The sequence below is a fragment of the Neoarius graeffei genome, chromosome 1 (genome assembly GCF_027579695.1).
Source record: "Neoarius graeffei isolate fNeoGra1 chromosome 1, fNeoGra1.pri, whole genome shotgun sequence".
NCBI lineage: Eukaryota > Metazoa > Chordata > Actinopteri > Siluriformes > Ariidae > Neoarius > Neoarius graeffei.
The window spans coordinates 71,368,293-71,394,345 of NC_083569.1; the positions used below are offsets into that span (position 1 = coordinate 71,368,293).

The 26,053-nt window shown below is 41.6% G+C and overlaps 1 protein-coding gene across 1 annotated transcript in view; it reads right to left on the reverse strand.

Annotated features, from left to right (window-relative positions):
* Positions 1-26,053, reverse strand: part of m1ap (meiosis 1 associated protein) — a 66,003-nt gene that overhangs the window by 12,981 nt on the left and 26,969 nt on the right. The window contains exons 5-8 of the mRNA XM_060919557.1: positions 7,189-7,362; positions 6,907-7,066; positions 5,738-5,879; positions 98-295 (exon numbers count right to left, since the gene is read on the reverse strand). Coding sequence (XP_060775540.1) covers positions 98-295; positions 5,738-5,879; positions 6,907-7,066; positions 7,189-7,362 — 674 coding nt within the window. The remainder of the gene's footprint in view (positions 1-97; positions 296-5,737; positions 5,880-6,906; positions 7,067-7,188; positions 7,363-26,053) is intronic.

Below are 26,053 nucleotides of genomic sequence, written 5' to 3' on the forward strand. Positions count from 1 at the left end.
ATATAAACTGAAAACACATAATTTGAATACTGAGCCATGTTTGTGTTTGTGTGTAAGACATGAGAGAGAGAGAGAGAGAGAGAGAGAGTATGAATACCTCCACCATATTGAGTGTGTTGAACGGTGGGTCCTCATTTGAGACGGGCAGACTGCAGGGCAATAATAATTCTCGAGTGAGGACAGGTTTTAGTAACAGAGAGAGGGAGGCTGAAGACTGGAGCACGTAGTAGGAAAACGTGCTGGACGCAGAACGAAACTCAGTCTCTGACCGCACTAAGAGAAACCAGTCACGGGTCTGGAGAAGCACAAAGACATACAACAACAACATAATATTCTTAAAACATTAGGAATGTTCCTTAAAAATAGTGCAGCAAAGAAATCTCATTTACGCTATTTTCCCTTGACCCCATATATCATTAATTATAGTTAATATAGTGGACTCTATACACATCGTTAGTTTTTTAGTTTTGCACTGGAAGTACGGTACAGTAGTGTGCAAAATTCTTAACCACATACAAAGAAATACTGTAAAGCAAAGATGCCTTCAAAAAGAATGAAATTAAATGTTTCTATATTTAAAAAAATACTATAAATAGCAGTAAACATTAATAAATGAAAGTGGTGTGATGACTGTTTGCTTAAAAAAACAAGTAGTTGCAGGTACAATGTGTGCGTTTTTATAAGGAAATTATACGCAAGTTTTACTGAGCATCTTGCAGAACCAGCCACAGTTTGTCTGGAGACTTTGATGGTCACACTTGTTTCTTATTTTGCAGCAAAACCCAGCAACCTTCACTTCACTATGTCTGAAAAGTGCTCTCTTACTTAAGATGCTGTTTTCTTTCCTGACATACAAACATTTAATTTAATCTGGAAATCTAAAATGTTTTATTCCTGAATCAATAATGTAGAAATCATACAGTAAAAATCTAGAACAATGTTTGTCCTAAGAAAAAAAAAAAAATAGGATGGCTAAGACTTTTGCACAGTACTATACGTCACTGTTATGTGACCTCATTTGAAATAAATGGTTTTGTAAAATCAGAAAAGTCCGTATTTACGCATTTAATTGTGAAACAAGATCAACTGTGAGCTACTGCTCACTTACATATCCCCCCGCTCTCACTTATATCAGAATGCAAGCAATTGAAGGACCAGGACACTTATTATGAATGTTGACTTCAACAAATAATTAACCCGGAAACAAGTCAGTAAAGAGTAGTGTCTCTCCCCAGGGATTTCAAATAGCGTCCTGGTATTTTGAAATGGCATTTTGCGTCTTGAAATAGTGTCAAAATTCACCCTATATATGTTTCGTAAATATGTTCAGTCGGTAAGCAGGAAGTTGATGTGCGACAGACCTGAAAATGGTATACATGGTATAGAACCCCAAGCTGAAGTTTGGTACCAAGTGGCTATGATTTGTGGTTGCTGAGAAAAAGGGTGTTTCGGACGGACGGACAGACAGACAGAGGTAAACCAGTATTTCCCCCTCTTTTGAAGCAGGGGTATAATAAATCCCATCTCATTATCTCTAGCCGCTTTATACTTACAGGGTCGCAGGCAAGCTGGAGCCTATCCCAGCTGACTACGGGCGAAAGGCGGGGTACACCCTGGACAAGTCGCCAGGTCATCACAGGGCTGACACATAGACACAGACAACCATTCACACTCACATTCACACCTACGGTCAATTTAGAGTCACCAGTTAACCTAACCTGCATGTCTTTGGACTGTGGGGGAAACCGGAGCGCCCGGAGGAAACCCATGCGGACACGGGGAGAACATGCAAACTCCACACAGAAAGGCTCTCGCCGGCCACGGGGCTCGAACCCGGACCTTCTTGCTGTGAGGCGACAGTGCTAACCACTACACCACCATGCCGCCCCGTTGGGACAAAGTACAAATTGTAAATAAAAACGGAATGCAATAATTTACAAATTTCCAAAACTGATATTGTATTCACAATAGAACATAGACAACATATCAAATGTCGAAAGTGAGACATTTTGAAATTTCATGCCAAATATTGGCTCATTTGAAATTTCATGACAGCAACACATCTCAAAAAAGTTGGGACAGGGGCAATAAGAGGCTGGAAAAGTTAAAGGTACAAAAAAGGAACAGCTGGAGGACCAAATTGCAACTCATTAGGTCAATTGGCAATAGGTCATTACCATGACTGGGTATAAAAAGAGCATCTTGGAGTGGCAGCGGCTCTCAGAAGTAAAGATGGGAAGAGGATCACCAATCCCCCTAATTCTGCACCGACAAATAGTGGAGCAATATCAGAAAGGAGTTCGACAGTGTAAAATTGCAAAGAGTTTGAACATATCATCATCTACAGTGCATAAAATCATCAAAAGATTCAGAGAATCTGGAAGAATCTCTGTGTGTAAGGGTCAAGGCCGGAAAACCATACTGGGTGCCCGTGATCTTCGGGCCCTTAGACGGCACTGCATCACATACAGGCATGCTTCTGTATTGGAAATCACAAAATGGGCTCAGGAATATTTCCAGAGAACATTATCTGTGAACACAATTCACCGTGCCATCCGCCATTGCCAGCTAAAACTCTATAGTTCAAAGAAGAAGCCGTATCCAAACATGATCCAGAAGCGCAGACGTCTTCTCTGGGCCAAGGCTCATTTAAAATGGACTGTGGCAAAGTGGAAAACTGTTCTGTGGTCAGACGAATCAAAATGTGAAGTTCTTTATGGAAATCAGGGACGCCGTGTCATTCGGACTAAAGAGGAGAAGGACGACCCAAGTTGTTATCAGCGCTCAGTTCAGAAGCCTGCATCTCTGATGGTATGGGGTTGCATTAGTGCGTGTGGCATGGGCAGCTTACACATCTGGAAAGACACCATCAATGCTGAAAGGTATATCCAGGTTCTAGAGCAACATATGCTCCCATCCAGACGACGTCTCTTTCAGGGAAGACCTTGCATTTTCCAACATGACAATGCCAAACCACATACTGCATCAATTACAGCATCATGGCTGCGTAGAAGAAGGGTCCGAGTACTGAACTGGCCAGCCTGCAGTCCAGATCTTTCACCCATAGAAAACATTTGGCGCATCATAAAACGGAAGATATGACAAAAAAGACCTAAGACAGTTGAGCAACTAGAATCCTACATTAGACAAGAATGGGTTAACATTCCTATCCCTAAACTTGAGCAACTTGTCTCCTCAGTCCCCAGACGTTTACAGACTGTTGTAAAGAGAAAAGGGGATGTCTCACAGTGGTAAACATGGCCTTGTCCCAACTTTTTTGAGATGTGTTGTTGTCATGAAATTTAAAATCACCTAATTTTTCTCTTTAAATGATACATTTTCTCAGTTTAAACATCTGATATGTCATCTATGTTCTATTCTGAATAAAATATGGAATTTTGAAACTTCCACATCATTGCATTCCGTTTTTATTTACAATTTGTACTTTGTCCCAACTTTTTTGGAATCGGGTTGTAATTATTATTATTATAGCACAGTATTATCAACTTTTTTCAGTTCAGTTCCACCTTCATACTTGAGACCAAACTGAGCTTAGGAAAAAAACTGACTCCAGTTGAACAAGACAGCTGTTTCTTTAACGTTACAGCAATCAGCTACAAGATGAAGCTTTGTTTATTTATTTAATAGATTCTAAACTACAAATGTGCATAACACTGGATCAGAGCAAAAATGATCTCTTAGATAGATAGATAGATAGATAGATAGATAGATAGATAGATAGATAGATCTCTTTAGTAGATGGTCTTATATTTGTAATATAATAATATCATGAAAACAGAGACAAGATAATGTTTCCTTTATTGGAGATATCGTCGCCTGCTATGGGTGGTGTAGTGGTTAGCGCTGTCACCTCACAGCAAGAAGGTCCGGGTTTGAGCCCAGCGGCCGGCGAGGGCCTTTCTGTGTGGAGTTTGCATGTTCTCCCCGTGTCCACGTGGGTTTCCTCCGGGTGCTCCGGTTTCCCCCACAGTCCAAAGACATGCAGGTTAGGTTAACTGGTGACTCTAAATTGACCGTAGGTGTGAATGTGAGTGTGAATGGTTGTCTGTGTCTATGTGTCAGCCCTGTGATGACCTGGCGACTTGTCCAGGGTGTACCCCGCCTTTCGCCCGTAGTCAGTTGGGATAGGCTCCAGCTTGCCTGCGACCCTATGCAGGATAAGCGGCTACAGATAATGGATGGATGGATGGATGGATGGATCTTTGCCTGCTAAGAGATCAGTTTTTTCCCCAGTGATGCACGTCAAGGCACTTATTTATGGAAATGATTCAAGGTGAGACAGACTTCCTACACTTGTTCAATAAATTAGCCTGATAGGTCCAGCGATAAACAGAAGAAGCAAAAGTCAGACACCAAATATGCTCATCATCATCATCATCATCTAGTCGAGCTAGCTTGGACAACCATCCTATCACGCCATCCATTACGATCTTGCATCAAGCTTGGCAGATCTTCAGGTAGGCAACTGGTGTCTCTACATAATTGGTCAATGTACGTGGTGGCTGGTCTACCAGCTCGGTTTTGGGCATGACGAGGAATCCATAGCAAGAGGTCACTTGCAAGCTCTTGTTTTGCTCGCCAGCAGTGTCCAGCAAAACGCATTCTACGCTCACGTAAGGTAGACGAGATTTCAGGGATCGATCCGTAGAGCTGTGCTTTGGTGGGATGTTGTGTCCAAGAGATGTTAAGGACAGCTCTCAGCATCCGAGTGTAAGTGCCATCGAGTTTGGACTCGAGGGTATCAGTCAGAGTCCAAGCTGTGGCGCCATACAACAGGACGGATTCTACTGTGGCGCGAAAGAAACTGTGTTTTAGGTCGTCAGATAGATCTGATTTCCAGACTATTTGCATTTTGTTCAAGACTGCCCAAGCTTTAGCTATACAAGATTTCACATCATGTTTTAGTGGAGTTGGTTTCGCTTCCGAGATATGTGAAGGATTCAACAGCTTTGATTGGTTCTCCTGATAAAGCTTGTACTGAACCCTGCTGGTTGAAGCTTATGTGCTCCGTTTTACATGCATTAACATACAGCCCAACATCATCTCATCTCATTATCTCTAGCCGCTTTATCCTGTTCTACAGGGTCGCAGGCAAGCTGGAGCCTATCCCAGCTGACTACGGGCGAAAGGCGGGGTACACCCTGGACAAGTCGCCAGGTCATCACAGGGCTGACACATAGACACAGACAACCATTCACACTCACATTCACACCTACGCTCAATTTAGAGTCACCAGTTAACCTAACCTGCATGTCTTTGGACTGTGGGGGAAACCGGAGCACCCTGAGGAAACCCACGCGGACACGGGGAGAACATGCAAACTCCACACAGAAAGGCCCTCGCCGGCCACGGGGCTCGAACTCGGACCTTCTTGCTGTGAGGCGACAGCGCTAACCACTACACCACCGTGCCGCCCTGCCCAACATCATTAGCAGCATTTTCTAGGAGGTGAAATAGATTTGTGGCATTTGGGATGGTATCAGCAGTGAGTGTTAGGTCATCTGTGTAGTCAATGTCAGTCAGCTTTTTGGCGAGATATCTGCTACGGGAAATATGCTATTGTGGGGAAAATGGGTAATTGTACAAATTAGATTTAAAAAAAAATATTTCACTCTTACTCTAATGTCATATATTGCAATCGATAGGATTCTGTTCTTATATTATGAATCTGAAATTTTTTCCACTTCACACATGTTCAGACAGATTCTTCACTGACGCGAAGTGTGTGGCAGAGAGCGTGGAAAGTCTGATGGTTGCTCTCCATCTCTTCCCAGTCCAGCTGCCAGCAAGTTGTAGGTCTGATGACTAGTGGAAGGCCATACAGAACAGACTGACACACTCCTTCTGCACGCAAAGCTCTGACACACACACACACACACACACACATATTTACAGACTCAAAATTCGTATATAAATCAAGAAACAATGTACTAATGCTTCTTAAATGTCAAGTACTTCTAATGCATGGCTTCATAGTACGTAAGTGCTGGATGTAAACTGAATGAGTAAACCGTACAACGAAAAAGAAAAGACTAAAGCAACATCCTGATCATTACTCAAGTGGGTGGAAGGAGAGAGTGAGAGTGAAACTGAGATGACAGAAAGCAAAAAAGGAGGGAAAATGAAACCGTGATTATTTTTTTCCCTTCGCAGCATAACAAGGTGAGAATGCTCTCACTGTCTCTCTAAAATTCCCTGAAATCAATGACCTCATGGGCATGCAAAATGTATGCAAAATCTACAAGCTTCCACAATGCATGGCAGTGTGTCTGTCTGCGTGTGTGCTTACGACAGACACAGAAGTCTCTGTCTAGATGTTCCACACCACATTAGAGCATGACTCATGGCCATGTTCAACATGAAACAGATGCTGTTTTTGCATAATCCATTAATTTTTGCATCTATCTCTTTCGGGCTGCTCCTTTAGTCTCACTATCTGTTTTTCACTGTCGCCTTGTCAACGTTTCAACTTTTTTTTTTCTCCCCAAAGGTCACACTTAATACTGTTGAATTTCTTGAATGACTGACAGTTACGTGTCCTCACAGTGTCTAAAGGTGCATGTAATTGGGGAAAAAAAGGCATACTGTTAAGCATGTACCTCTACATTTGCCATTTTCCAAATTTAAAAAAAATCTGCATTCAGTTTTGCAAAATAAGTCTTTTAGAACTGGTAATGAATGAACAGGCAATTCAGATTCTGTTGTCGAGTGTTGCTGACAGTGCAGACATGGACATGGTGTGTGTGTTTGATCTGTTGAAAGAGCTGTATGAAAGGCCTTGTTCATGACAGAAAACATCACTGGCTGTGCGCATGCCTCAGGCAGAACCATTATCATTTCACTGACACGGTTACAGCAGCCATCTTATCTGTAATGAAGCTGTACTTGATGACTCGGAGTCGCTGTGGCCCTGACTTCTGACTGGACGGGCTCTTGCTAGCTGGAGGGAAGTCCCGTATGCTCTCAGTTTTGGCTCCAAGATCAGGCATGTAGGGGAGAAGAGCGGGGCTCACAAGCCTTTCCTGCATATCACACTTTATACACACTACAGCCACACACACACTTATCTACTTCAGTGCCTACATACACATTTTCTATCTCCTTAGACTTTTAACAAATTGTATATGACAGTCACCAGGCACAGTTACTGTGTGTAATATGAATCACCAGGAGCTGGAGAGGATTTTGGACTGTTTGTTTGTACGGGTGCAGGTAACAGCAGCTGAAGGTGCTCTCTTTCTCCTGTTTGGTCATGAAGCCATGCCTTCAGAGCGTTCTCCACAGCGATGACACTGTTCTCCACGAGCTGCAGGTCCATCTCAGCCCCTAGCATCAGGTCATCTACAGAGAGATCGAGCAAGAGAGAGAAAGAACTATGCTCAAAAGTGTTTCTGCATTTATTATTATCTTTTCATAAAAAATTTTTGATAATGGAATTCAGATCAGGTATAACTACAGTACCACTCAAAAATCTGGACACACCTTCTAATTCAGTGTTTTTTCCTTATTTTTTATGAATTAAAAGACACTTCATGTCAAAGTACTGATGGACTGTCATTGCTCTTTACTTAGTTGAGCGGTTCTTGACATAATATACAGTGGTGTTTGAAAGTTTGTGAACCCTTTAGAATTTTCTATATTCCTACCCAAAACATCATCAGATTTTCACAAAAGTCTGAAAAGTAGATAAAGAGAACCCAGTTAAACAAATGAGACAAAAATATTATACTTGGTCATTTATTTATTGAGGAAAATGATCCAATATTACATATCTGGGAGTGGCAAAAGTATGTGAACCTTTGCTTTCAGTATCTGGTGTGACCCCCTTGTGCAGCAATAACTGCAACTAAACGTTTGCGGTAACTGTTGATCAGTCCTGCACACCGGCTTGGAGGAATTTTAGCCCATTCCTCCGTACAGAACAGCTTCAACTCTGGGATGTTGGTGGGTTTCCTCACATGAACTGCTCGCTTCAGGTCCTTCCACAACATTTCGATTGGATTAAGGTCAGGACTTTGACTAGGCCATTCCAAAAACATTAACTTTATTCTTCTTTAACCATTCTTTGGTAGAACGACTTGTGTGCTTAGGGTCGTTGTCTTGCTGCATGACCCACCTTCTCTTGAGATTCAGTTCATGGACAGATGTCCTGACATTTTCCTTTAGAATTCGCTGGTATAATTCAGAATTCATTGTTCCATCAATGATGGCAAGCCGTCCTGGCCCAGATGCAGCAAAACAGGCCCAAACCATGATACCACCACCACCATGTTTCACAGATGGGATAAGGTTCTTATGCTGGAATGCAGTGTTTTCCTTTCTCCAAACACAACGCTTCTCATTTAAACCAAAAAGTTCTATTTTGGTCTCATCCATCCACAAAACATTTTTCCAATAGCCTTCTGGCTTGTCCACGTGATCTTTAGCAAACTGCAGACGAGCAGCAATGTTCTTTTTGGAGAGCAGTGGCTTTCTCCTTGCAACCCTGCCATGCACACCATTGTTGTTCAGTGTTCTCCTGATGGTGGACTCATGAACATTAACATTAGCCAATGTGAGAGAGGCCTTCGGTTGCTTAGAAGTTACTCTGGGGTCCTTTGTGACCTCGCCGCCTATTACACACCTTGCTCTTGGAGTGATCTTTGTTGGTCGACCACTCCTGGGGAGGGTAACAATGGTCTTGAATTTCCTCCATTTGTACACAATCTGTCTGACTGTGGATTGGTGGAGTCCAAACTCTTTAGAAATGGTTTTGTAACCTTTTCCAGCCTGATGAGCATCAACAACGCTTTTTCTGAGGTCCTCAGAAATCTCCTTTGTTCGTGCCATGACACACTTCCACAAACGTGTTGTGAAGATCAGACTTTGATAGATCCCTGTTCTTTAAATAAAACAGGGTGCCCACTCACACCTGATTGTCATCCCATTGATTGAAAACACCTGACTCTAATCTCACCTTCAAATTAAGTGCTAATCCTAGACGTTCACATACTTTTGCCACTCACAGATATGTAATATTGGACCATTTTCCTCAATAAATAAATGACCAAGTATAATATTTTTGTCTCATTTGTTTAATTGGGTTCTCTTTATCTACTTTTAGGACTTGTATGAAAATCTGATGATGTATTAGGTCATATTTATGCAGAAATATAGAAAATTCTAAAAGGTTCACAAACTTTCAAGCACCACTGTAGATTACTACAGTTGTGGAATAGGGCTATTTACTGTATTTTTATTATTTCCTATTTACTGTTTGGTCTCAAATGCATTAAGAAGGAAAGAAATTGCACTAATTAACTTTTGACGAGGCACATCTGTTAACTGAAAAGCCTTCCAGGTGACTACCTCATGAAGCCGGTTAAGATAATGCCAATAGTGTGCAAAGCGTGATCAAGGTAAACACTGACTACGTTGAAGAATATAAAATATGAAACTTTTTTTTGTAACACTATTTTATGCATGAAGTGGAACCCCATACTTAAGAGAATATGGTAATGCATCAACCTGATTTTTGATGGCTTGACCGTATAACGTCCGTATGTACGAATGACGTACGTGCACCACCACAGGGAACCTGATCGTAAGTGCAAGGCAACGTATCTAACACTTGACGACAAAATTTGTATCTTTATTGACATAAGATAGATGTTTTTTTTAATCCAGTGCTTATTTTTAATTTGCTTTTTAAAAATAACGTGGGATTATTTACTAACACATTTTATGGAAAATATTCATGATAGTTTCATATAAAACTAGTTAAAACAGTTTTATTACTCCACTAGCTTGTTGGACAACTGACAGTTTCTGTCATGTCAGGGTGATAGATGGATGTAAGTGCAGGAAGAGTTTTATTGAAAGCACGCTAGCAAACAGATCCAAAACGTAGACAAAGGCAGAGTCAAAGAACAGGCAGTGGTCCAGTGAGGCACAGACAGGATATCAGAGGTAATACAATACTCAAAGACCAAAAACACAAACAGGATCAAAACCTGAAAAGTGATACAAAATACAAGGCTTTCACAAAGCCTGTGTGTTACTGAGAATCCTTATATGTATGCGCTGTGATTGAGCTCAAATCAGGAACAGGTGCATGCTAATTAGTCCTAATGGTGTACGTGCGCTTTATAGTTTGGCTACACTCTGAGTTCCAATGCGCGTGGATGTGAAAGATGTAATAGAAAACTGTTTGACATATCAAGTTTGATATTCGGTTGTAACTATATAGTAATGATGTAAAGTGAAAGCGCTGGTTCACTGCTGTCCACCAGGCACCCAGCAGAGTCACACCATAATAAATGTCATGGTGTCGTTTCTGGCGCATGGCATGCGGTGTCAAAGAAAGGAATAAATATATATTCATAACTGCAATGCATATCTCATTATTGGTATCACTGTCACAGCAATTTATTGACATGAAATATACTACACTAAACAATTCGATGGTTCATATGCTCTATTATTATTGTTCTATTCAGGTTCATTTTCTGCTCTTGCTAATATTTTGCTCATACACTCATCAGGAGCTCTGCTTTTAGCCAGTGCCTCTATAATGTTTACCACATATTTCCATACATGTTCCATGTTATTTCATAGTTTTGATGTCTTCAATATTGTTCCACAATGTAGAAAATAGTCAAAATACAAACAAACAAACAAACAAACAAAAAAACTATGAAATGAGTCCAAATATATCCAAACTTTTGACTGGTACTGTGTAATTATATTTCCATCATGTTCTATAATATAGATAAAAACAAATGAAAAAAGAAATGAAGTACCTGCACATGCGACAAGTCAGATATGAAAGGATAAAAGGTAGGAACTGCACATTGTGACACTGTAATTTCATATGATTTTCTCATCTCATCATCTCTAGCCACTTTATCCTGTTCTACAGGGTCGCAGGCAAGCTGGAGCCTATCCCAGCTGACTACGGGCGAAAGGCGGGGTACACCCTGGACAAGTCGCCAGGTCATCACAGGGCTGACACATAGACACCGACAACCATTCACACTCACATTCACACTTACGGTCAATTTAGAGTCACCAGTTAACCTAACCTGCATGTCTTTGGACTGTGGGGGAAACCGGAGCACCCAGAGGAAACCCACGCGGACACGGGGAGAACATGCAAACTCTGCACAGAAAGGCCCTCGCCGGCCACGGGGCTCGAACCCGGACCTTCTTGCTGTGAGGCGACAGCGCTAACCACTACACCACCGTGCCGCCCTCATATGATCTCATCTCATCATCTCTAGCCGCTTTATCCTTCTACAGGGTCGCAGGCAAGCTGGAGCCTATCCCAGCTGACTACGGGCGAAAGGCGGGGTACACCCTGGACAAGTCGCCAGGTCATCACAGGGCTGACACATAGACACAGACAACCATTCACACCTACGGTCAATTTAGAGTCACCAGTTAGCCTAACCTGCATGTCTTTGGACTGTGGGGGAAACCGGAGCACCCGGAGGAAACCCACGCGGACACGGGGAGAACATGCAAACTCTGCACAGAAAGGCCCTCGCCGGCCACGGGGCTCGAACCCGGACCTTCTTGCTGTGAGGCGACAGCGCTAACCACTACACCACCGTGCTGCCCTCATATGATTTTAATTTAAAAACAAAACAAAACAAAACAAAAAAAACAGGTTTTTTGTTACCAAGCCTTCTGAGAGGAAAGTGAGGAGAATTGGTGTCTTGAGAGTACTTTTCATATTATTTTCAATTTTTCTGTGAAGCTTTTGAATTTGAGGGGAATATCAGATGATGTATGCTTTTGCATCATCTCATGTTGCCACTAGATGGTAGTGCACAACTGTGGTGTTTTATCAGGAACTCGACCTTACAAAGTTTTCTTCAACTTTTCATTCGCTGGTTTTTTTTTTTTTTTGCGCTCAGCTTTGGCTACCATTAATGCACTTTTATGGAAACAGACCGAAACTGGGGGAAAAAAAAATTCAATTATTTTATAACTGAATTGTCTTTACTAAAACTTGACTTGCTGAGATTAGCAGATACATACACAAACCGCTTCTAAACACAGCAGAGATATTACTTGATGTACCTGAAATTAATTAATAAAATATTATTCATTTCTATGTGTTTTTTTTTCACCCTGGGTTCTCTGGTTTCCACCCAAGTCCCAAAAACATACTGGTAGAAGGATAGGCTCGTCTAAATTTCCCTTTAGTGTGAATGAAACTTGTGTCCTGTCCAGGATGAACGCTCCCAGCTTATGCTCAGTGTTCCCAGGATCAGCTCCAGATTCACCATGATCCTGACCAGACGAAAGCAGTTACTAAAGATTAATGAATTATGCATATTTTGATAATCAGATAATCGCTTGTCCTGCTTCCCAATTTTTCATACAAAATTGAAATGTAGAAGATTCCTCAAAGCTTACTTTGGCTTACTGTATTTGGGTATTTTTTTAAGACTCTGGACGAATATAAATCATCAATAAGACTAAATGTTTATATACAGTATACATTATGGTTCTTTGACATTAGGAGCCTAATTGTTTATGAATGTCATCCTGGACATAAACCTCTGTAAGATAAGACTCATGGATGCTTCCTCTGGAGCCATATTCAATTATTCATGTACTGTACCTCCAAGGGGCCCATAGACTCTAATGGGAGCCAAGTGGTCATGTTTAAAGTTTCATTAAGGGGCAAAGAGAGAGAGGGAGGATGGGATGGGATGGGATGGAGCCAGGAATGAAGAGAAAAAAAAAAAAGTAAGCAACTCTAGTATGCAATCACTGTCTTGGGATTTATGAAGGGAGAGGCTGGAGTTCGTTCAATCCAAAATACATGCGCTAAAGCAGTTTTGTAATAAATATTATTTTTTCCAGGTTATCAGTGAAGCAGAACTGCTAATCCTTTGTATCTCATCTACAGTTTGCAAGTCAAACACGAACAATGCTGTTCACAAGCTGTCAACAAGGACACGGAAATCATTTATTGTGGGTTAATATTTAAACATCAGCAGCTTTATGACCATTAAAGCAAGTAAACATCATTGCAAGGCTCCTGTAAAAGCGTTCTTGTTCTTTATTACTACTACTCTTGAAAAAGATGAAGATTTCAACGCAGATCAGTTCTTTACATAATGTAGAGTTAAAAACGCAACACGAGTTCATTTGCATGTCATTAGCTATAGCTCCAATACCGAATCCTAAATGAAGGCTGATGAATATCATACACCACTGCACACTGATAAGATTTAACATCTAGTAAATGTCACCCAGATGGTGTGAGTGGGCTAAAAAGGTGAGGATGGAGAAGTGGGAAAAGGAAAGCAGAACGAGTAACAGATGCACAGCAACCCCCACATCACCTGTTAATACAAAAATTACATCTCATTTCTCTCTGTCTGTCTTTTCACCCCCCCGTTCCTTTCTGGGTGTTGTTAAACACAGTTTAATCTCATCGAATTGTATACTTTTAGCATATTTATTTTACATCTTACATACTGCATCCTCTAATCCCTGTTTTTCCTTCTTTCGTCTGGTTCACACCCTTTGTCTTTGTCTGTAAGAAATGTTAAGTGGTTACCAGCAGTCTCCAAGCCTTTTACACAGAAGCCACATGATACTCATATCCTCGCTCCTCACTTATGAACTGTCTCTCACTAGCTGTCCATCTCTCTCACAGCTCTTTCCTGAGAACAGATACAGATCAGAGATGTTGTCTGTGCTGGAAACACCAGCAAATTAGCTGCTTGTATGACCCTCTGTTCTCTGTCATACTGAAATAAATGGAACCTAATTGATCATTTTGCCATCACTCCGACATCAGAACGTTCAACTTGACATGTATTGTGCACCTAATAGCTACTGAGTCATAAGGACTTGTTACTCACTGGTAATAATTACAGGCTTATAGCTTATCTCTTATCTTATGAGGAAATGGAGTAAGTGTGATGTTAGATAATGAATATTTGATAGGTCTGTGAGTGACTTTGTGAGTTTCTATCGAGGAGAAAAAAAAAAAAAAGAGTCTGAGTGATAAAGCCTAATGAGAAATTCCTCAGGAATCCGCAATGAGTTTCATGTCATTTAGCAGCTTCCTATTATGTTTAATGCTGCGGTGTAGTGGTTAGCACGATCGCCTCACAGCAAGAAGGTTCCGGGTTCGAACCCAGCGGCCGATGAAGGCCTTTCTGTGCAGAGTTTGCATGTTCTCCCCGTGTCCGCGTGGGTTTCCTCCGGGTGCTCCGGTTTCCCCCACAGTCCAAAGACATGCAGTTAGGTTGACATGGGGTGCCCTTGAGCAAGGTATCTACTGTAACCCCTGACTGCTCCCCGGGCGCTCTGGTGTGGTTGCCCACTGCTCTGAGTGTGTGCGCGCACGTGTATGTTCACTGCTTCAGATGAATTTCACTGTGCTTGAAGTGTGCATGTGACAAATAAAGGTTTCTTTCTTTCTTCTTCTCCGAAGGCAAAATCTTTTATGAGGAAAGAAAAAAAGTCAGTAACGGAATCACGTCAGAAAAAAATGAACTTTCATTTCTTAATATTCAAACCAAGATTTCTCTGAAGCCACATTGCTATAACTGAGGTGACTTTTAAATATGGTTTTCAATAGTTTGCCTTGGATTCCATACTTTAGCAAAATCACTGAGCTGACAAGTTAAGGCAATCTTAATTTCATAATTTTTGGCCTCTCTGCTAAAGAATTGCCCATATATATATATATATATATATATATATATACACACACACACACACACACATCCATTATCTGTAGCCGCTTATCCTGTACAGGGTCGCAGGCAAGCTGGAGCCTATCCCAGCTGACTACGGGTGAAAGGCGGGGTACACCCTGGACAAGTCACCAGGTCATCACAGGGCTGACACATAGACACAGACAACCATTCACACTCACATTCACACCTACGCTCAATTTAGAGTCACCAGTTAGCCTAACCTGCATGTCTTTGGACTGTGGGGGAAACCGGAGCACCCGGAGGAAACCCACGCGGACACGGGGAGAACATGCAAACTCCACACAGAAAGGCCCTCTCGGCCTCGAACTTAGGGCCTTCTTGCTGTGAGGTGACAGTACTAACAACAACACCGCTGTGCTGCCCCCCAAATAAATATATATATATATATATATATATATATATATATATATATATATACCCAACCCTAATTCCAAAAAAGTTGGGACAAAGTACAAATTGTAAATAAAAACAGAATGCAATGATGTGGAAGTTTCAAAATTCCATATTTTATTCAGAATAGAACATAGATGACATATCAAATGTTTAAACTGAGAAAATGTATCATTTAAAGAGAAAAATTAGGTGATTTTAAATTTCATGACAACAACACATCTCAAAAAAGTTGGGACAAGGCCATGTTTCCCACTGTGAGACATCCCCTTTTCTCTTTACAACAGTCTGTACACGTCTGGGGACTGAGGAGACAAGTTGCTCAAGTTTAGGGATAGGAATGTTAACCCATTCTTGTCTAATGTAGGATTCTAGTTGCTCAACTGTCTTGGGTCTTTTTTGTCGTATCTTCCGTTTTATGATGCGCCAAATGTTTTCTATGGGTGAAAGATCTGGACTGCAGGCTGGCCAGTTCAGTACCCGGACCCTTCTTCTATGCAGCCATGATGCTGTAATTGATGCAGTATGTGGTTTGGCATTGTCATGTTGGAAAATGCAAGGTCTCCCCTGAAAGAGACGTCGTCTGGATGGGAGCATATGTTGCTCTAGAACCTGGATATACCTTTCAGCATTGATGGTGTCTTTCCAGATGTGTAAGCTGCCCATGCCACACGCACTAATGCAACCCCATACCATCAGAGATGCAGGCTTCTGAACTGAGCGCTGATAACAACTTGGGTCGTCCTTCTCCTCTTTAGTCCAAATGACACGGCGTCCCTGATTTCCATAAAGAACTTCACATTTTGATTCGTCTGACCACAGAACAGTTTTCCACTTTGCCACAGTCCATTTTAAATGAGCCTTGGCCCAGAGAAGACGTCTGCGCTTCTGGATCATGTTTAGATACGGCTTCTTCTTTGAACTATAGAGTTTTAGCTGGCAACGGCGGATGGCACGGTGAATTGTGTTCACAGATAATGTTCTCTGGAAATATTCCTGAGCCCATTTTGTGATTTCCAATACAGAAGCATGCCTGTATGGCAGATTCTATCGTAACTGGATCCATTAACCACTTGCCCACAAAATAAGAAATTTTTCTTGTCCTTTTTTCAGTGAGGTAATATTTTCAACATTGAAAATATGGTATTTGGTCTTCTAAAACAGCACGTCATTTAAAAATACACTGAGTATATCAATAAAAGATTTTTAAAGAATAAAGTTCTATTTCTTTGACATATCTGACAGACATAACTCCCATTTTAAAAATCCCTTTCATTATCCCTGTTGCTATCGTCAGTGAATTTCTGTCAGATGACCTGACGATAGACTCGGCCATTATGGATCTTTGGTAGTTATCGTGTGGAAGCAGGCTTTATCATTTTTGGGTGTCAACAGATAGAATTGAAATAGATTAACAGCGAAAAAACTATTTCGTTCACGAGAGAAGCCCACAGTTATTTTTAAAAAATGCTATCGTCAGTCTGTCAGTCTAATGCACCTGACGATAGCAAAATTCAAGCCCTCACCACGCACATGTTGACTAACGCAAAGAGGAAATTCTACTGCGCATGATTTTTGTGACAGCAGACATTTACTTCCGGGCAAGACTTGGAGTTCTGACAGCTAGATTTCATCAAATAAATCAAGGTAAGATTTTCAGTCAGCTATCCTGACGATAGAAATTTTTGACGATAGAAACACTGAGAATATATTTGTGCATTCATATTTAAATTTTTCTGGAGGAAAACTATCGTAAGTTGAGATAAATCAGAGCCACTTGCAACCCTTTCAGCCGACAGGCCATTTCAATGTGTTATTTCCCCGCGAGAGTGACACAGTCGTGTCTATCGTCACTGTTCTGACAATTATTGTTGAGTTTCAATTTTGAAAATAAATTTTATCTTTTTTATTTCAATATTTTATTTTATTATTTGGTTCTAGTGATGAGGTATTTAATATTATTACTAAATTTGTCAGATTAATAATGTAAGAAACAGTTTTGTTGCTATTTTCATCTAGAGTGTCTGTCAGAATATGATGGTAGACGTTAGTTTGTCAGATTTTGATGATAGAAACCGATGTGTTTCTATTGTCATTTAGCATGTCTGTCATGTCAGGCTTTTATTAATTAGTTACCAGGACTACTGTCCTAAAATTTACTGTGAATGTCCAAGACCCCAAATGCTACTAGAAAAACTTAATAGAATGATCAAAATAATCAATTCAGCAATTTAAGGAGATGGGACTTAACTGGCCTCTGTTATGGTAGAATCTGCCGTATGTGATGCAGTGGCGTCTAAGGGCCCGAGGATCACGGGCACCCAGTATGGTTTTCCGGCCTTGACCTTTACGCACAGAGATTCTTCCAGATTCTCGGAATCTTTTGATGATATTATGCACTGTAGATGATGATATGTTCAAACTCTTTGCAATTTTACACTGTCGAACTCCTTTCTGATATTGCTCCACTATTGGCCCTTTTCCACTACCCTTTTTCAGCTCGCTTCAGCCCGACACGGCTCACGTTTCGACTACCTCAGAACAGCACGACTCAGCTCACTTCAGCCCTGCTCAGCACCCAAAACTCGCACGGTTTTGGAGTGGGGCTGAAGCGAGCCAAACCGAGCAGAGTGGGGCTAGGGGCGTGAGCAGACACTCCCCTGTGCACTGATTGGTGAGGAGGAGTGTCCTCACATGCCCACACGCCCCGCGAGCACGCTGGGATCTGTAAACACCGTAAACCCGGAAGAAGAATAATTATGAATTACGAGAATTTCTGAAGCCTTATGCGCCTCGCCTCATCTATAAGCTCTTGCCAGTGTCTGTTCGCGTTGTCGGTGACAACAAGCCACAGCACCAAGACCAGCAACACTAACGACTCCATGTGTATTGTTTACTATCCGGGTCGTGAGACTACCGCTTAAAAGGTCACTGATGTCACTGTTTGCGCCGCCTAACGACATCACGTGACGTCCACCCACTTTCGCTAACTCCGCCCAATGTGTCCACCCACTTCCAGCCAGCACGGTTCAGCGCGGTTGTAGTCGAAATGCAACTCCAACAGCCCCGCTCAGCTCGACTCAGCACGGCACGGCTCAGCCCAACTCAGCCGCGTTGGTAGTGGAAAAGCGGCATATTTGTCGGCGCAGAATTAGGGGGATTGGTGATCCTCTTCCCATCTTTACTTCTGAGAGCCGCTGCCACTCCAAGATGCTCTTTTTATACCCAGTCATGTTAATGACCTATTGCCAATTGACCTAATGAGTTGCAATTTGGTCCTCCAGCTGTTCCTTTTTTGTACCTTTAACTTTTCCAGCCTCTTATTGCCCCTGTCCCAACTTTTTTGAGATGTGTTGCCGTCATGAAATTTCAAATGAGCCAATATTTGGCATGAAATTTCAAAATGTCTAACTTTCGACATCTGATATGTTGTCTATGTTCTATTGTGAATACAATATCAGTTTTTGAGATTTGTAAATTATTGCATTCCGTTTTTACTTACAATTTGTACTTTGTCCCAACTTTTTTGGAATCGGGGTTTTATATATATATATATATATATATATATATATATATATATATATATATATGCTGAAGCCATGAGTCAGTCTCACACCCTCCTTCCTGACTTCTTGCAAAGGAACAAGAGGAACAAAGACCATGCAGGCTATAAGAGAACACTAATATAAAGTCTGCGTCACTAGCAAATGAAGACTGACTACCTCTTATACACACACCTGCCAGTGTACTGTGAACATCATTACTACACTGCTATGACTTTGCAGTGACCTTTTCCACAGCGACTGTTTCCTGAGCTGCCAGATTGGACAGGTGGCTCAGGTCAGAATGGAAAATGTTTAAAAAATAAATACCATATTGAACTGTATTGTCCAGATGTTATAGCCCAGTCCCGGAATTTGTAAATGGTAGCATCAAACATCAGGTATTGAACATGAAAGATGAAAAACAACAAAGGGGAAAATTAAGATAGAATTCTAAACAAGGACACAGAGACTGTTCCAGATGCGAAACGTTTCCATGTCATCCCTGGTGGTCTGCTTGAATTTATCTCCATAATTTATAACAGCAAAACACTTTTGTGATAAACATGACAGAGATCATAGTGGTGGGAATTCAGAATGAATAATTCCCTAATTTACTTTTCAGTCAGGCTTGTTGTTTGTAATTAAAAACAAATGCTTCCATTCTGGCAATGGGATATGTTGTTAACTAAGAATATTCTAATGGGAAGGAGTGATATTGGCCAGCTCTAACTTTTAGATGGTGATAAATCCCCTGATACTAATGCACATAACCGACAAATTATAAAGCAAGTGAATGAATTATATAAGACGTGTTTTGCTTCTGCAAAGGTTTCTTTAACAAACAAAGGAATCGTACAGTCACTTTTTAAGACAGCAAATATGACAGACTGCAACAAAGTTCCAGGTAACAGCTTACCATTAAACCACAGTGGTGGGTTTTTGTTTTTTAAATCAGAACATTACTAATGACATTGAACTGAAAATGTAACAAAGATGAGTATACACAGTGATTTTAACATGAAAGAATGTGCGATAGCAGACAAAGAAACAGATCCTCTTAACTCCCTCCAAACAGAACGATTCAAGGCCAAATCCTTGACAGACCACCGTGACTGTTACGCCCTACACATAGGAACACACATACACACCCAAGCACACAAACACACATTTATCCTGCATCTCATTTTTAGGAAATGGTAAAGTTCCAAGTTAGCAAGGCACATCAGAAGCAAATGTGAGAGCAAATATGAGATAATTCAACAACATGTCTTTTTTTTCTCCATTTTTCTAAAATGGAAAATCTTTGTCTACAGCCAAAAGAATCTAATACAAAAAACAGAGCTTTTCAGATAGACTGTATTTATGTAAAAGATCAGCTGCTTGTCTAAGTCATTCTACATAACCTCAATTTCCAAGACAATTCTTTAAAGCAGTTGTGCAATATTCCTAAAAGTAATGTAAATGGCAAGAAATCTATATAATAAGCGGCAAAGTTTGTTTGTTTGTCTTGAGCTAACGTCGCCATTTCTCGATGGATTTTCACCAAATTTGGCAAGTAGGTCCGGGGATGACCCGGAATTTTGCAGATATAAACAAAATTCATGTACGGGCCCCAGGGAGGTCCCTGGGGGGCACCACATCCATCCACCCACCCTCTCCCTCAATGCCTTTCACGTTACATTTATCAACAAAATCTCTCGACAGGTCTTCACTAAACTTGGCACATAGGTACAGGAGATAGCCACAATTTGGCAGAATTCAGAAATTCCATATTTGGGCCCCTGGGTGGTGGACGTTTGGATTTTTGCTTGTCTTGGGTTAACATCACCATGACCTGGTGACTTGTCCAGGGTGTACCCCACCTTTCGCCCGTAGTCAGCTGGGATAGCCTCCAGCTTGCCTTCGACCCTGTAGAACAGGATAAAGCGGCTACAGATAATGAGATGAGATATATTCAGAAATTCCATATTTGGGCCCCAGGGGGTGCGCAGTGGGCCCCTGGGTGGTGGACGTTTGGCAAATTTGGTGAAGATCCGACATATAGATAGATAGATAGATAGATAGATAGATAGATAGATAGATAGATAGATAGATAGATAGATAGATAGATAGATAGATAGATAGATAGATAGATAGATAGATAGATTTGACATGGAAGTCTGGTGGCAACCCAAAGTTTTGCAAAACTAACCTGCTCATGTTAGTTATTCTTAAAAGTGCAAAATACAGGGTCAAAATCAAAGTCCTTCTCACTCCAAGTGGTGGCGCCGATCCCCGTTTCCGTAGCCCTTGGCCTCTCGCCTATTACATTGCTAGGGTTACAGTGGGGGGCTAGTCCTCTGGTACCCACAAGAATTTGACTCCCCACTCGCATCTGTATTGCAGTGTGCCTTGCCAGACGGCAGTAGGTACCATTTTATGACGGTCTTTGGTATGACCCGACCATGAGCAGAACTCGCCATCTCCCGATCGAGAGGCGGGCACGCTAACCACTAGGCTACTCGCGGTTAAAATACAGGGTAGGGTCTATGCAAACCAAAGAATTTTGCTCCTCTGGCTTTATTTGCAAAGCCTAACAGTAACTTTGAGACTGGCGATCACATGGACACTCACCAGCCACTTTATTAGAAACACCCTTACACCTGCTGTTTTATGCGGTTCTCTAATCAGCCGATCCCTTGACAGCAGCACAATGCATCAACTTATGCAAATACAAATCAAGAGCTTCAGTTAATGTTCACTTCAAACAGCAGAACGGGAAAAACTGATCTCAAAGTGTGACTTTCACTGTGGCATGGGTATTAGTGCCAGATGGACTGGTTTGAGTCTTTCAGAAACTGCTGATCTCCTGGGGTTTTCACACACAACCATCTCTAGAGTTTACACAGAATGGTGCAGAAAAACAAAAAACACTGAGTGAGTGACAGTTCTGTGGGTGGAAATGCCTTGCTGATAAGAGAGGTCAGAGAGAAATAGTCATATTAATTCAAGCTGCCAGGAAGGATATAGCAACTCATAGCAACTCTTTACAACCGTGGTGAGCAGAAAAGCATCTCAGCATGCAGCAGCAGAAGACCACATTGGGTTCCACTTCTGCAGCCAAGAACAGGAATCTTAGAATCAAGAACAGGTTCCTATTAAAGTGGCCGGTATGTGTACAAATCAATATGACTGAATGACAGGTATCAAATTTGCAGTCTGTTTCTGTTGGTTGAAGGTAAAATTATGCCATTCACCAAGTCTTAATACTGAGACATCTTACAGAAAACATGCGTTAGAGAAATATAAACAAAAAGCTTCTCAAAATTATGACTTATTATTACCACAGTGAAGCTGCTTTCACATTTAGATGGAATGAGGGATGGAACGAGGGACCCTGGAGTTCTGAGACACCACGCCACCATAACACTTTTCCTACAGGTCTCATTACATTTAGTGCCAGAGTTCTCATCTCATCTCATTATCTGTAGCCGCTTTATCCTTCTACAGGGTCGCAGGCAAGCTGGAGCCTATCCCAGCTGACTACGGGCGAAAGGCGGGGTACACCCTGGACAAGTCACCAGGTCATCACGGGGCTGACACATAGACACAGACAACCATTCACACTCACATTCACACTCACGGTCAATTTAGAGTCACCAGTTAACCTAACCTGCATGTCTTTGGACTGTGGGGGAAACCGGAGCACCCGGAGGAAACCCACGCAGACACGGGGAGAACATGCAAACTCCACACAGAAAGGCCCTTGCCGGCCACGGGGCTCGAACCCGGACCTTCTTGCTGTGAGGCGACAGCGCTAACCACTACACCACCGTGCCGCCCCTGCCGGAGTTATATTTATGGTTTATTCTTCTGCGAGTCTCTGAGATCTGACCTTACCATGGCTTTCAAGAACAATTAACGCATACAAAAACCTCACAAAGTGTTTCCATGCCACATTCATTTTTTGCAAATCATCAGCAACAAGCCTACCAGCAATGCACACAATTTATCCAATTTCAAGATACAAAATAGTGCTGTGAATAGATGCAAGAGCCTATGAAGCACTGTATGCCATTTTTTCTATGGTTTAATCTCTACCAGGTACTGGAAGATCAGGAATTGGATTGAAAATGCTGGTATTTTTTTATTATCAGCCTACAACGGCAAGATGTTTACATGTTTAGAGAGCAACTTATGCTGATGAGTCATGTTGGTTAATCTGCCATCCTACTCTGAATAAATATAATGGAATTCATGGTGTTCCTAAGCTGCCTCCAGGTACAGGAAGGTTTCTGATTTGCCACATGCTCTTCCCTTTTATTCCAACTCCCACTGCATGACTCAGGACACAGAGCAGTCTATATAGTTTATCCAAGTGCTTTCTTATTTCCACTGTCTCAGTCTGTAATAAGCTTGCTATTTAATTTTTTTTCCATCTCTAGGTCTATCTGCTGATGATTTTCTCTGTCTAGTGAGAGCAAGTGCTTTTCTGTCTTTTCTCTCTATTTCCACCTGTGGCCCTTCAGCACTGTATTTCCCCCTCCTCCTCCACTTTTCCTTCTCTGTTGTAAAAGTTTATTAACTTCTTAAATCTGCTGTGGATTTTGGCTTCTTTTAATCTGAAGCTTACTGATTTCATACCAGGCACACCACTTAATTTAAATTAATTAGGCTAAGATGCTAGGCTAAGGGATGAAGAAGCTTTGGGTGTAAACAGCATGGCGAAACGTACCATAAATAAATTGAAGATCAGGCACACCACTTTTGCTTTTAGAGCAATGGTTATTGACGTGGACTGTTTTTAATATCCATGTTTGTCAGTTGACAATACAGCAGTCTAAACACGAGCTGATAACCCCCACTTAAGGAGGCAATCATTGGTCAACTCCCACTTGCCACACAAGCTGGTGAAACTGACCTTGAAATATTTTGAGGATAGCGGCCGGCTTCCCCTGAAATGACCTGAGAATGCGGAAATCTCAAACACACACTCCAGCTAATCGTAGCTATGTGGTACAGTGGGGCAAAAAAGTATTTAGTCAGCCACCAATTGTGCAAGTTCTCCCACTTAAAAAGATGAGAGAGGCCTGTAATTTTCATCATAGGTACACTTCAACTATGAGAGACAGAATGGGGGGAAAGAATCCAGGAAACCGCATTGTAGGATTTTTAATGAACTAATTGGTAAATTCCTCAGTAAAATAAGTATTTGGTCACCTACAAACAAGCAAGATTTCTGGCTCTCACAGACCTGTAACTTCTTCTTTAAGAGGCTCCTCTGTCCTCCACTCGTTACCTGTATTAATGTCACCTGTTTGAACTCGTTATCAGTATAAAAGACACCTGTCCACAACCTCAAACAGTCACACTCCAAACTCCACTATGGCCAAGACCAAAGAGCTGTCAAAGGACACCAGAAACAAAATTGTAGACCTGCACCAGGCTGGGAAGACTGACTCTGCAATAGGTAAGCAGCTTGGTGTGAAGAAATCAACTGTGGGAGCAATTATTAGAAAATGGAAGACATACAAGACCACTGATAATCTCCCTCGATCTGGAGCTCCACACAAGATCTCACCCCGTGGGGTCAAAATGATCACAAGAACGGTGAGCAAAAATCCCAGAACCACACGAGGGGACCTAGTGAATGACCTGCAGACAGCTGGGACCAAAGTAACAAAGGCTACCATCAGTAACACACTACGCCGCCAGGGACTCAAATCCTGCAGTGCCAGACGTGTCCCCCTGCTTAAGCCAGTACATGTCCAGGCCCGTCTGAAGTTTGCTAGAGAGCATTTGGATGATCCAGAAGAGGACTGGGAAAATGGCATATGGTCAGATGAAACCAAAATAGAACTTTTTGGTAAAAACTCAACTTGTCGTGTTTGGAGGAGAAAGAATGCTGAGTTGCATCCAAAGAACACCATACCTACTGTGAAGCATGGGGGTGGAAACATCATGCTTTGGGGCTGTTTTTCTGCAAAGGGACCAGGACGACTGATCCGTGTAAAGGAAAGAATGAATGGGGCCATGTATCGTGAGATTTTGAGTGAAAACCTCCTTCCATCAGCAAGGGCATTGAAGATGAAACGTGGCTGGGTCTTTCAGCATGACAATGATCCCAAACACATCGCCCGGGCAACGAAGGAGTGGCTTCGTAAGAAGCATTTCAAGGTCCTGGAGTGGCCTAGCCAGTCTCCAGATCTCAACCCCATAGAAAATCTTTGGAGGGAGTTGAAAGTCCGTGTTGCCCAGTGACAGCCCCAAAACATCACTGCTCTAGAGGAGATCTGCATGGAGGAATGGGCCAAAATACCAGCAACAGTGTGTGAAAACCTTTTGAAGACTTACAGAAAACATTTGACCTCTGTCATTGCCAACAAAGGGTAAATAACAAAGTATTGAGATGAACTTTTGTTATTGACCAAATACTTATTTTCCACCATAATTTGCAAATAAATTCTTTAAAAATCAGACAATGTGATTTTCTGGATTTTTTTCTCATTCTGTCTCTCATAGTTGAGGTATACCGATGATGAAAATTACAGGCCTCTCTCATCTTTTTAAGTGGGAGAACTTGCACAGTTGGTGACTGACTAAATACTTTTTTGCCCCACTGTACATACTAATATGCCATAAAACAGAAATGGCCAGGTGATCTTGAAACGTGGTACCTTGAGAGAAGATGAGGAGAAAGACAGATGCTATCTATTACTCTTTTCCCTGCAGTTATGTGACCATTATGAGACAACAGTGTCTGGGTTGTCTCCCAGTCTGGGTAGACAGACTAATCATGCTAAATTTAGGTACAAGATGTCTGCAGGTAACCTCAAATTAATTGGATTTCTTAAAAAACAAAAGAAACACCACTCTAAAATCCCAATTAAATGTAATTTAAAACCAACACATTGAGAGTGTGCTTTCTGTTCTCCAGCCACACTGGGTATACTGAGTCAGTCTGGGGTGGTACTGATCGTTTAGTTGGACCCTGTATCGTTTAGTTACTATTCAGGTGATGTCAAATGTTAAACGAGACTCAAAAAAAAAAAAGTCTCGATTGAGACTCAATTCAAAAAATAATAACATTTGAAATAATTGTATTTTTATTATTAAAAATAGACCAAAGGGTCAAGTCAAGTCAATTTTATTAGTATAGCGCTTTTAACAATCAACATTGTCGCAAAGCAGCTTTACAGAATTTGAAGGACTTAAAATATGAGCTAATTTTATCCCTAATCTATCCCCAATGAGCGCGACGGTGGCAAGGAAAAACTCCCTCAGACGACATGAGGAAGAAACCTCGAGAGGAACCAGACTCAAAAGGGAACCCATCCTCATTTGGGCAACAACAGACAACACGACTATAACATTAACAGTCCT